Below are 11,965 nucleotides of genomic sequence, written 5' to 3'. Positions count from 1 at the left end.
GGGTCTCGAACCCGCGGGCTCAGGCAATTCACTCACCTTGGCCTCCCAAAGCGCAGGATTACAGACAAAATTGATATTTAAGAATATGTATTCCAGCTACTTGGAAGGCAGAAGGATCCCTTGAGCCCAGCAGGTCAAGACTGCAGTGGCCATGAGCATGCCACTGCCCTCCAGCCTGGGTGACAAAGTGAGACTCTGACTCAAAAAAAAAAAAAAAAAAGAATATATAAATCCAATTTAAACATAGTCTAAAATTGCCAAAATGGTTTATAAGAACTGTTTGGGTAGCTGGTATGGTGACACATGCCTGTAGCTCCAGCTACTTGTAAGACTGAGACAGAAGGATCGCCTGAGCCTAGCCTGGGTGACAGAGTGAAACTCCAACTCAAATAAATAAATAAATAGATAAATAAATAAATAAAATGTTTGGGGCAACCTCCTTGGGTCCTCTACCACACTGGGAGCTTTTCTGTCCTCTCGATAAATCCTGCTTTCCACAAAAAAAGATTTGGTTTGTTAAACCCATAACTCTGGTAAGATAATGAAAACAGGTGATATATTTCCACATATGCTGGATCATTTGAACACTTGCAGGTGAATTTCATTCAATCACCACCTTCAATGTTGCCACCTAGGCAACTTGGTGAGACCCCATCTCTACAATAAATCAAAAAATTAGCGCGCACCTGTAGTTCCAGCTACTTGGAAGGCTGAAGAGGAAGGATTGCCGGAGCCCAGCGGCCATTACACTCCAGCTTGGGTGACAGAGTGAGACTCCAACTCAAAAAAAAAATCAATTTTGTTTCTATGATTCAGATGCATAACACTGTATATTAAGTAAGTTATCACAAGTAATTTGGCTCAATCTTGTGGAGTTCATTCAAATTGCATATCTTTTTTTTTTTTTTTGAGTCAGGGTTTCACTGTGTTTCACACCCAAGCTGGAGTGCAATGGCATGATCATAGCTCACTGCAGCCTCGAACTCTTAGGCCCAAGCAATCCTCTCACCTCAGCCACTGGGGCTACAGGTATGCACCACTGCGCTAGGGCAAATTACGTATCTTAACAATTTCAGTACTGGCTGACTTAGATGAAAATCTGCCAAATAATTTTCTTGATATTTAATTATTGTCCTGCTTGATGTTAGGTTAGCAGTTCTATGAACCATTCCATTTCTTCATTAGAGTTCTGGAAATTCCTACTTCCATCAAGCACGTGATATTAGAGTTATTGGAAAACTGTACTTGTGAGAGTTCTTTCCAGGAATCTCCTTGAAAATGAAATACTTTAGGTTTGATTACTCAGTAAAGTACCAGAGTAAACCAATTAACCATCTGTGAATCACAAGACTTAAAATGGCCTTGATTGACTGGACATGGGGGCCCACATTCATAGTCCCAACTACTTGGGATGCTGAGGCAGAAGTATCACTTAAATCCAGGAGTTTGAAGCTGCGGTGAGCTCTGATTGTGCCACTGCACTCCTGCCTGGGTGACAGAATGAGACTCTGAGCCAACAGCAATAAAAAATGGCCATGATTAAACATCTGATGAGAGTTAATTACAATAGTGACACAGTTGACAGGGAGATTTGGTTATTTCTGTTGCTTATAACATTTTAAGATAATAACTAGAATTATGAGTCTTAGCATTATACCAGGACTATTTGGTTTCTATGAAAAGCACTGGTGTTAGTTAATTTTCTGAAACAGTAACCACTTATTTTTCTTAAAGCCATTTAGTGCTATTTTATAATTTAATTTGGCAAAGTCTTAAAAATATAGAAAAATACTACACACACACATATATATATCATACATACAGACATTCATAAATATATAAACAGAAACAGATCTTACAGCTTTCATTTGAAAATTTCAACCATGTGCCAGGTATAATAATACAAAAATCACCAATTTATTAAGGAATATCTGGATCCAAATTGTTTTTCTGGCCAATTGAGTAATAGCTCCTGCCCAGATGGCTAAAGATTCTGAATAAGATTTGTGAAAAGATTTAAAATTTTTTGTATTTGTTTTCTGTAAGAAAACTTATTGATTCATTTAATCTTTTAGATAACTTTAATCTTTTGTCTCATTTAATCTTTTAGATACCTCTGTGTACCGATTAAAGAATGCATCCCATTGCTTTTGTGGCGTTTTGGATCCTTTCTTTTTTAATGCACCTTGCAAGTGAACAATTTTATCTAGGTCAAAACGTCCCTATTGTAGCCACTGTAATTCTATGTTGTCTTTAGTAAGATTAACTCATTTTTCAAAAAATACACAAGTTTTGGGCCCATAATTTTTGTGCATAAAGTTAACTGGTATCCCTGAAAGTAGAGTCTCAGACTCCTGGAGTCCCAGACTACTTAGATTTGGAGGAACCCATTTTCAAAAGGTGCATACCTATGCCTAGTAATGGAATCCAATTCAATTAATTATCAGATCTGATTTGATCCTGGACCCAGTCTTGTCTAAGAATTGCTCAAATAAAATTGGAGAACTCAAAACACAAGTTTTATGGAGGTTGGAATCTAAGAATGTGCTCACCCAAGACCTCCAGCTGCTGCAAGAGAACAATGGACACCATGTGTCCTGTTAGGTACCTTTGCTTGGTTACTCAGTGCCCCTGAGGGTTACTGGCTTTCTACTTCAGATCCCACTTCTGACACCAATCTGTTAAAAGGTAAACCTTAGATAAATTTAATTTAGCAGAGTTTATCTGAGCAAAGAAATGATTCATGAGTCAGGCAACACCTTGAACCAGTAAAGATTCAGAGCGCTCTATTCAGCTACCTGGGCAGGCAGTATTTATAGACAGAAAAAGAAAGCAGCATACAGAAATAGCCTGATTGGTTAATACTTGGTGTTTGTCTTATTTAGACATGTCTGAGCAGTTTGCAGTCTGTGACTCATAGCTCAGCTGCTATGATTGGCCAAGAATTGGCTACTGTTTACCAGAATATACTCTCTCAAGTTAGGTTGCAGTTATTTACATATTAAGTTCATTTTAAGTATTAAGTTTGCGATGTAAGGAAGCCGCTTTAGGCTAAATTTAATTTAATTTAACACCTCCAACTTGAAAGACAGAAACCAAAACAAACCAACAGAGAAACAGGAAAAAAAATTTTGAAGATTTATATGCATGTGTAACTTTAAAAGAATAAAAACAAGAGTTACTTAAATTAACACTTAGAAGATAGGTAGTTATATTCTCAGGTAACAGTTGTCTCTAGGTAGAGGAGATTGTGAGTATCCTTTCTTGTTGTTTATATTTTCTGAGCTTTCTGTAAAGGACATCTAATGCTTTACAAGAAGGGGAAAAAAAGATTAGTACGTTGGTAGCCTTGGAAGAAACAATCTCAATAAAACATGTATTTATCAGTGAATTTATTCCCCCTCTTTTTGCAAAAAAAAAAGTTTGTAGGTGTATTTATAGTCAAAGGTAAGAGATAGTCTTGTCAGATGTCAGTAGGGTAGCCAACTATCTCTATTTGTCCAAGACTTCGCAGTTTCCTAGGACCCTGGACTTTTAATGCTGAAACCAGAGCAGTCCTGCCCAAACCAGGATAGTTGGTCATCTTAGACTATGTAATTTACAAAGATTTCTCCATATCCCTATGATCCTATGATCATACCAACTCAGAGAGGTAGGTGTGCCAGTAGATGGCCACCTCCATTTCAAAGGAGAGGCAATTAAGGCTCAGGGACGCTCCCTATTCATTACTTGGGAGAGGCCGTAAGAGGAAGTGGGTTTTTAAACTATGTGCACATATTACTTTGATAAAATTAAAAAAAATTTTTTTAAAGAGTCTAGAATGATAGAAACAATATGGACCTTGGAGGGATGGACTGCATTTTTTTACTGCATTTTGACCTCGCCCAGTCAAACTGTACACTTTAAATGGATGTAGTTTTGTTGTTCTTAAATTATACCTCAATTAGAAAGAGAGAGACTGGGCTCCGTGGCTCAGCCTATAATCTCAGTACTTTGGGAGGCCGAGGCGAGTGGATTGCCTGAGTCCAAGTGTTTGAGACCAGCCCAGACAACTTGGCGAGACCTCATCTCTACAATAAAATAAAAAATAGTTGGGCATGGTAGTGCACATCTGTAGTTCCAACTACTCGGAAGGCTGAGGCGGAAGGATCGCCGGAGCCTAGCAGGTCGACGCTGGGGTGGCCGCGAACGTGCCACTGCACTCCAGACTGGGCGAAGGAGTGAGACTCCAACTCAAAAAAAAAAAAAAGAAAGAAACAGAAAATATGAAGAAGGGGGCAGTTATGGCCTCCTTGAAGAACTCACATTTGGGCTGACACCTGTCCATTTCCATATTTGGGCTCTCTCCTCCGTGCCTGTCTTCCACCCCTCCCCTCTCTCTGATGGAGCATCTCTCTGGGTCAGCCATCTCTCTCCAGGGAGTGCCTAATTCTCTAGGCTCCACAGCACTAAATTGTCCTCTCTGTCCCCAGGACTCCAACCTGTCTGTGTACACGGACAACCCAGACCTGACTCCCTGCTTCCAGAACTCCCTGCTGGCCTGGGTCCCCTGCATCTACCTGTGGGTCGCCCTGCCCTGCTACCTGCTCTACCTGCGGCACCATCATCGAGGCTACATCATCCTCTCCCACCTGTCTAGGCTCAAGACGGTCAGGGTCTTAGGGCTCTCCTATGGTTGGGGCTGGGACTGGGAGATTCTGCTTTGAGTGATCCCTTCCCCGACTTCCTCGACTGGACTATGTTCCCCAGCCTTACCTGCCCTGACCCAGGAGCCACGGCAGCCTGCCAACTGGGTCTGAGGCCAACGGAAACATTCCCAGCTGGGGAAAGTTCAACCAAGTTCAGCAACACTCTCCTTACCCCTCGAGAAGCTCTGGCCTGCTTTGTTCCCAGCCCTCAGGACCAGGTCCAGGCGGGTTTCGAGGCTTCTTGTGGCTTCAGGTGCAAAGACCCCTTGTTTCTAGAGATGAGGACTCAACCTGTGCCCTCTTTGTAGGTCCTGGGAGTTCTGCTGTGGTGTGTCTCCTGGGCGGACCTTTTTTACTCCTTCCATGGCCTGGTCCACGGCTGGGCCCCTACACCTGTCTTCATTGTCACGCCCCTGGTGGTGGGGGTCACCATGGCAAGTGTGGGGCTCAGGAAGCTGGGTGGAGGAGGTCTCCAGTGGGTTGTGGACTGTGCTGGAGGAACCGTGGGCTGGACACCTTGAGAGTGGGAAGAGGAAGGGGCGGCCCCAGAAACTTCTGGCTATGTGGGATAGGAAGGAATGGAGGCAGGTCCAGAGGCATGTGCTCTGCCCGGGCCTCCCCGGCCCTCCCTGAACAGCTGCTGGCCACCCTGCTAATCCAGTATGAGCGGCTGCGGGGGGTGCAGTCTTCGGGGGTCCTCATCATCTTCTGGTTCCTGTGTGTGGTCTGCGCCATCATCCCCTTCCGCTCCAAGATCCTTTCGGCCAAGGCAAAGGTAAGGGGGGAGAGAGGGGAACCTGCCAAGTTCAGTCCTGCCTAGGAGTGTGACTCCAGGATTCAAGGTTACTGCTGGGTCCCAGGCCCCTCCCCACTGCCCCTGCCCCACTCCCGCGACCGCCTCTGCTCAATCTGCTGTTCCCACTTGCTGCATCTCTGCCTGGAAGCAGGCGGGGAGGGAGGACCAGCGGAACACAGGGAGATGGGGCAGATATGCCGCCACTGTTGAAGGGCCGTGGGAATGTGGGGGGCTGTTCGATAGCCCCCCACTCCAAGTGCAATGGCTGCCATGGGTGTCAATCAGGGCCTGTAATGATCCCAGGTATGCAGATACACTTGAAGAGTTTCAGCATACCTGGAAGTCCCATCAGTATGTGGGACTTTCTCCCCCACCCCGTTGGTTCCTGGTTTTCTTCTTGATCTTTGGTGGTGGGAGTGGTGTTTGGGTGGTGGGATGGGGCGGGGATGGTCGACCGAGAGCCTCCTGTGTCTCCGTCTTAGCGGGAGGTGGATGAGGAGGGTGGCTAAGAGCACAGGCCTTGAACGGTGCACTCAGCCTCCACGTGAGCTTGGCCACGTGGCTTGACCCTTGGACACTCATTCACTTCCCCAGATGCAGAAAGGGACCCCTGAGATCTCCTACCTGTGGAATGTTGTCCCAGTTAGATCAGGTCACATGGTTAAGTGCTGGCACGATGCTTGCACAGGACAAGTCCTCCCTGAACCACAGCCCCCTTCCGACACCTCCTCGTTGCCCAGAATCCTCTGAGTGGGGACCTGCAGGCCTCTGGTGCTACCTCCTACGCCAAAGGAGCCTTATGCCCCAGGGACTCCCCAGGGTGGGGGCCTGGCTTTCCTGGCACTCCCGGCTTCCCTGGTGCTCTGATGCCCTCTCCCCTCCCCCATCCAGGGTGAGATCTCAGACCCCTTCCGCTTCACCACCTTCTACATCCACTTTGCCCTGGTGCTCTCTGCCCTCATCCTGTCCTGCTTCAGGGAGAAACCGCCGTTTTTCTCCCCAAAGAACGTCGACCCTGTGAGTTTGCAATGGGAGGTGGGGTCTCACATCTCAGCCCATCCCTAACCAGCAACTCCCAACCCCTCCTTCCTGTTTCTTCCAATTGGAGAGAGAGATCATTTCCACAACTAGGGCTTGGGGTTGAAAAGGAACAAGGCTCCTCCCTTTCCCTACCATACTTTGAGAGGGTGGTGGACACTCCCGATTCCCTTCTTCTCTTACCTTCCAGAACCCCTGCCCAGAGGCCAGTGCTGGCTTTCTCTCCCGCCTGTCTTTCTGGTGGTTCACAAAGTGAGTTGGGTTTTCACCACCTGGGTCAGAGGGACGGGAGAGACTGGAGGTGAGAGGGAGGAAGGTGAGCAGGCCAGGTTCTCAGAGACCTGGCTGGCCCCCTACCCCATGGACATGGGGCAGGCCAGGGTGGGGAAGGGTGTCGAGGTTGGGAGGCTGCTAAGTGCGGAGGCCTGGCCTGGCCCAGCTCAGCTCCCAGGCTGCAGACCAGTCCTGCATCCGGCAGGCTGCAGGGACAGGCCCAGGGCGCTGTAAGGAGACCGTAATTAGTTCCCAGCTCTTCTGTCTGGGATGAGTTTACAGCTTGTCATCTCCTTGGCTGCTCCTCAGAGTGGCTTGAGCAAGATAATTGTGTCTGTGACCTGGGTGACAGCTCATTAACCTCACCGCACTGGGGAAGCACCTGAGGCCAGGGCTAAATCCACCGTGCCTTGTTCTCATCCAGGGCCCTAGCCAGCATGGATTTTGTCACCAGGGCATGGGGGGAGATGGGGCATCTGGGGAGGAAGAGGAAGAGGGGTTAGAGAGGAACTTGGGAGAGGGAGGCAGCGGCCTGTGGCCTGTTCACTGTGGGAATGAGGGAGACACTTCCCGTGGTCACCGCACCTGAGGGTGACTGTCCTTTCTGGAGACCCAGGGGCCCTGGAGACACTGGCCCTCAGCTCCAGGCTGCTAAACTCTGACCCTCTGTGGGCTGCCCGCCCGCCTCCACCTCCCTGCCAGCATGGCCGTCCTCGGCTACCGGCATCCCCTGGAGGAGCAGGACCTCTGGTCCCTGAACAAAGAGGACAGCTCCCAGATGGTGGTGCAGCGGCTGCTGGAAGCATGGAGGACGCAGCAAAAGCAGTCGGCGCGGTGAGGCCCTGCCCGTGTGCCCAGGCCCCTGCTACCCAGCCCGGGTCTCCTGCAGATGATGCTGGTGGACCTGGGACCATTGCATCGCTGGGGTGGGGAGCAGAGCAGGACCAGTGGATTTCCTGGCAGCCTCAGGATCGTGATGTGGGAAGCCTCGGCCTGGTTGGGCCCTCTGACCATGATGTGGGAAGTCTCGGCCAGGCTGGGGCTGGCTCCCCCAGCTCTAGTGAGGACAGGAAAATGGCCGACTCTTTTGTGGCTCTTACTCCCTTCAAGGCCCGATGCTAAGCATGTAGATCAACTCATTTAATCTCTCACCAGCCCTACAGTGTAGACCCTAATGTCCTTCCTACAGGTGGGGACACTGAGGCACAGAGGTTTGATGGTGTGCCCAAGGTCCCCTCGTTAGTGGTGGCAGGGCTGGAACCCACGTGCAGCTGTCTGGCCTGCTCATACCCTGCATGGCATAAAGGGTAACTCTAGGAACTTTCTTCACGAGGGAAAAGAGCCAGCACCCTCTACACTATCCTGCCTCCTCTTGTCTTGCGGTGGTGGCTGGATGAACTGACCCTCCCCCGTGGGGCCTTCCCACCGACAGCCTCCCATCAGGGACCTGTGAACCCTTCTCTGGCCAACTACCCCGCCATGAGAGCTGGAGCTCAGGGTCATCCTTCCCCACCCACTTCCGACCCCAGGATTGAACGCTCTTCCCTTCCACCCCCAGCCCAGGGCCCAGAGGTTCAGTGTTTGCTCAGCCTGGCACTCCTGGCTGTCACTAGCCATAGGAGGAGCTGAGGGCCTGGGCCTGGGTAGCAGTATCTCGGCTTCCATGGCCTGGAGCCTCCAGGATGGAGTTTGGGCCCCCAGTCTGCCTGCTTCACCCCCCCTCTGTCCTTCCATGCCACCTCTGCCCCGTCCCTGTTCAGCTGTCCGGGGACTGGGCCTCTAGCCCTCCTTGGCCTTCTCCCTCTCATCCTCTTCCCTGGAGCCAACCCTGGGGAGGTAGGGGCTAGCTGGGCTCCACAGCCCTTGGGGAGCAGTCTGGTCACCCCTTCAGATGCCCTCTAGCACCTGAAGACAGAGTCACCTGTGGTTCTCAGGTTGTCTGTCTCCCTCCTAGCTCTGAGAGTCAAGAACACAGCTCTCTCCACCTCCTCCTCACTGCCGGCCCGTCCAGCCTGGTGCTTGGCTTCACAGGGCCCCGTGCCCACTCTTACCCTCTGCTCCTTCCTCCCCTGACCAGACACAAGGCTGCGGCGGTATCTGGCAAGAAGGCCTGTCGCGAGGACGAGGTGCTGCTGGGTGACCAGCCAAGGGCCCGGGAGCCCTCCTTCCTGTGGGCCTTGGTGGCCACCTTCGGCTCCAGCTTCCTCATCAGCGCCTGTTTCAAGCTGGCCCAGGACCTGCTCTCCTTCATTGGTCCTCAGCTACTCAGGTCTCTCTACTCCCTCCCTCTACAGGCTTTCCTGGGTAGGGGTGGGGGAGGGGGAGGGTGGGGTGGCTGGCTGACTGCTCAGAGGGCTGGGCCCAGAGGAAGGAACCACATACAATGAAGAGAACCCCAGACCAGGAACAGAAGAGGCTGTCTCCACTCGGTGGGACTCTTGGCAAGTGGTGTTGCCTCATCTCAGTTTCCCCGTTCACATTCAACTTCCATTCACTGGGTACCTACTATGTGCCAGGCATGTGGTGGGTCTGTGAACAAGTATTCTCTCTTTCAATCTTTCCAACAATCTATGCAGAGGAGCTCCTATTCCAGTTTTACAAATGAGAAAGCAGAAATTCGGCCAGACGCGGCAGCTCACGCCTGTAATCCCAACACTTTGGGAGGCCGAGGCAGGAGGCTTGCGTAAGCCCATGAGTTTCAGACCAGCCTGGGCAGCATAGCAAGACCCTGTCTCTATAAAAAATCCAAAAGTTAGCCAGGCATGATGATGTGCACCTGTAGTTCCAGCTACTTGGGAGGCTGAGGCGGGAGGATCCCTTGAGCCCAGGAATTTGCAGTTATAGTGAGCTGTAATCACACAACTGCACTCCAGCCTGGGTGACAGAGCAAGACCTAGTCTACAAGAGAAGGAGGAGGAGGAGAAGAAACTTAGCGAGATAAAGTGACTTGGCCAAGAACATACTGCCAGTAAAGAGGGAATGTGGTCTGAGTCCAGGCCTCTGAACTCCAGCTGTTTCCACCACCCTTAGGCTCTGACACTTATGCGAGGAGTGACTCAGATGAGAGGGGGGAAGAAGTGCTGCCTGGCCACAAACCCCCACCCTTGCCCCTCCATACCTGCATACCTCTGTTCAGTGAGCATGTATTGACCCTCCAGGGTACCAGAATGACTAGGCATACAGAGATAAATGAGATATAGTCCTGATGTCTAGGGAGAGAAACCTAGGTGTAAATCAATTAGAATACAGTAGGGGCAGAGGTGTGCTCAGGGGTCTGGAAAATTCCAGGAGGGACAAGGAAGCCAGTCTGGGATGGAGCGGGGAGCACTTGCCAGCTCAGGAGGTTATCAAATTTGAATAAATTTGGACATGTAGATGAGGAAAGGGGGGATAGCTCAACTTTCGTTTGGTCACAAAGGCCCAAAACAGTGTGTCTCAGGAATTCCAGGTGTTTCTGAGTGCAGGAGGAAACGGTAGTGAGAGAAAGGGTAGGGGACAGAGAAAGAGGGAGTGCTAGGGATCCTTAAGAGTGTGGAGCCAGGGTGGGGCATCTGGTTTAAAGGATCTCCTGCCAGGAGAGTGGGGGTTGTGAGCAGGGTGGCTGGATGGACGGGGGTCAACCTGGTCAGATGGAATCTGGGCCAGGTGTGAGATAAGCATTCAAAAGCTATCTTGAATGCTCTTGAGACGCTTGAGCATGCCAGGGAGAGGGGGGGACTCAGGCCACCCTGGTGGATCTTTGGCTGAGATGATGGACTCAGCGGGAGGAGGAGGCTGGGCATGGGGCGAGGCTCCCAGCTAGCTGGAGTTCATGTCGTCGGAGCCATCGGGTGGAAGCCCACAGTCCTGGCTTGGCTCTCTCATGCAGGGCGAGAGGGTGGAGAGCCCAGCAGAGCCCAGGGATCCTGGCAGGTGAGGAGGCGAACATAGAGTAGACACAGAGGGGCCAGAGCCGGGACCAGAACCTGGACCAAGGAGCAGAGTGCAGGGAGCATCTCCCAGGAATGGAATGGAATGGCCATCTGTGAAGAAAACTGGCTGGTGAAATAGAGGCTTGCAAGGCAACATGGAGTTGGTTTGTGACTTTACCAAGAATAGAGGCTGGCGCAGAGGGGAGGGCCTGGGAGCAATGGTCTACAGTGGAGACCGGGTCTAGAAATTTGCTGTAAAGAAAGGTGTATTTGACTGGGCATAGTGGCTCATGCCTGTGATCCCAACACTTTGGGAGGCTGAGGTGAAAGGATTGAAACCAGGAGGTTGAGCATGAAACTAAGAGTTCAAGACCAGCCTGGGCAACAAAGTGAGACCCCACCCCCCACTCCTGTCTCTCCAAAAACGAAAAAAATTAGGGCACAGTGGCACACATCTGTAGTCCCAGCTATTCAGGAGGCTGAGGCAGGAGGATTGCTTGAGCCAAGTTCTAGGTTGCAGTGAGCCATGATCGAGCCACTGCACTCCAGCCTGGGCAACAGAACAAGACCTTGTTGCCCCCCTTAAAAAATATATATTCATTTTCTAGGACTGCTATTGCAAGTCGCCACAGACTGAGCAGCTAAAAGCAACAGAAATTCATTCCCTCATAATTCTGGAGGGTGAAAGTCCAAAGCCAAGGTGTTGGCGGGGTTGGTTCCTTCCAGGGGTTCGATGAAAGTCTGTCCCTTTCCTCTCTTCCAGCTTCTGGTAGTTTCTGACAATCCTTGGTGTTCCTGGTTTCTAAGTGAATCCCTCTAATCTCTGCCTTCCTTTTCTTGAAGAGCGTGTGTGTGTGTGTGCATGCGCGCATGCACACGCGTACAAATCTCCCTTTTCCTTCTCTCCTAAAGACACCAGTCCCTGAACTAGAGTCTACCCTATGCCCCTACTCCTCTATGGCCTCACCTTCACTTGATTATAATTGCAAAGACCCTATTTCCAAATAAGGTCACACTCCTAAGTACCAAGGATGGGGCCTGAACATATCTTTTTGGGAGGCACAGCTCAGCCCACGACAGAAGGGGAGGCCCTGCTGTGAGGATGCCTGGGGGGGTTCTTGCGGGGTGGAGACAAGTTTGTCCCAACATGAAGAAGCCTGGTCATGTCAGTAGATGGAGGGGCAGAGTGCCAGCAGAGGGGACAATGGCAGAGATCAGGAAAAAGGGGGTAACAGCCAAGTGAGTTCCCGAGGGGGCAG

At 50.5% G+C, this 11,965-nt stretch overlaps 1 protein-coding gene across 1 annotated transcript in view; it reads left to right on the top strand.

Annotated features, from left to right (window-relative positions):
• Positions 1 to 11,965, top strand: part of ABCC3 (ATP binding cassette subfamily C member 3) — a gene marked incomplete at its 5' end in the record, with an annotated part of 56,510 nt that overhangs the window by 16,553 nt on the left and 27,992 nt on the right. The window contains 7 exons of the mRNA XM_008060830.2: positions 4,473 to 4,649; positions 4,997 to 5,122; positions 5,326 to 5,463; positions 6,376 to 6,501; positions 6,713 to 6,774; positions 7,498 to 7,629; positions 8,873 to 9,064. Coding sequence (XP_008059021.2) covers positions 4,473 to 4,649; positions 4,997 to 5,122; positions 5,326 to 5,463; positions 6,376 to 6,501; positions 6,713 to 6,774; positions 7,498 to 7,629; positions 8,873 to 9,064 — 953 coding nt within the window. The remainder of the gene's footprint in view (positions 1 to 4,472; positions 4,650 to 4,996; positions 5,123 to 5,325; positions 5,464 to 6,375; positions 6,502 to 6,712; positions 6,775 to 7,497; positions 7,630 to 8,872; positions 9,065 to 11,965) is intronic.

Source organism: Carlito syrichta, unplaced genomic scaffold (genome assembly GCF_000164805.1).
Source record: "Carlito syrichta isolate Samal-C Ts95f unplaced genomic scaffold, Tarsius_syrichta-2.0.1 Scaffold304743, whole genome shotgun sequence".
In the NCBI taxonomy this organism is placed as follows: Eukaryota; Metazoa; Chordata; class Mammalia; order Primates; family Tarsiidae; genus Carlito; species Carlito syrichta.
The sequence above is the reverse complement of the archived record's forward strand: the minus strand, read 5'-3'. Positions and strand labels throughout refer to the sequence as shown.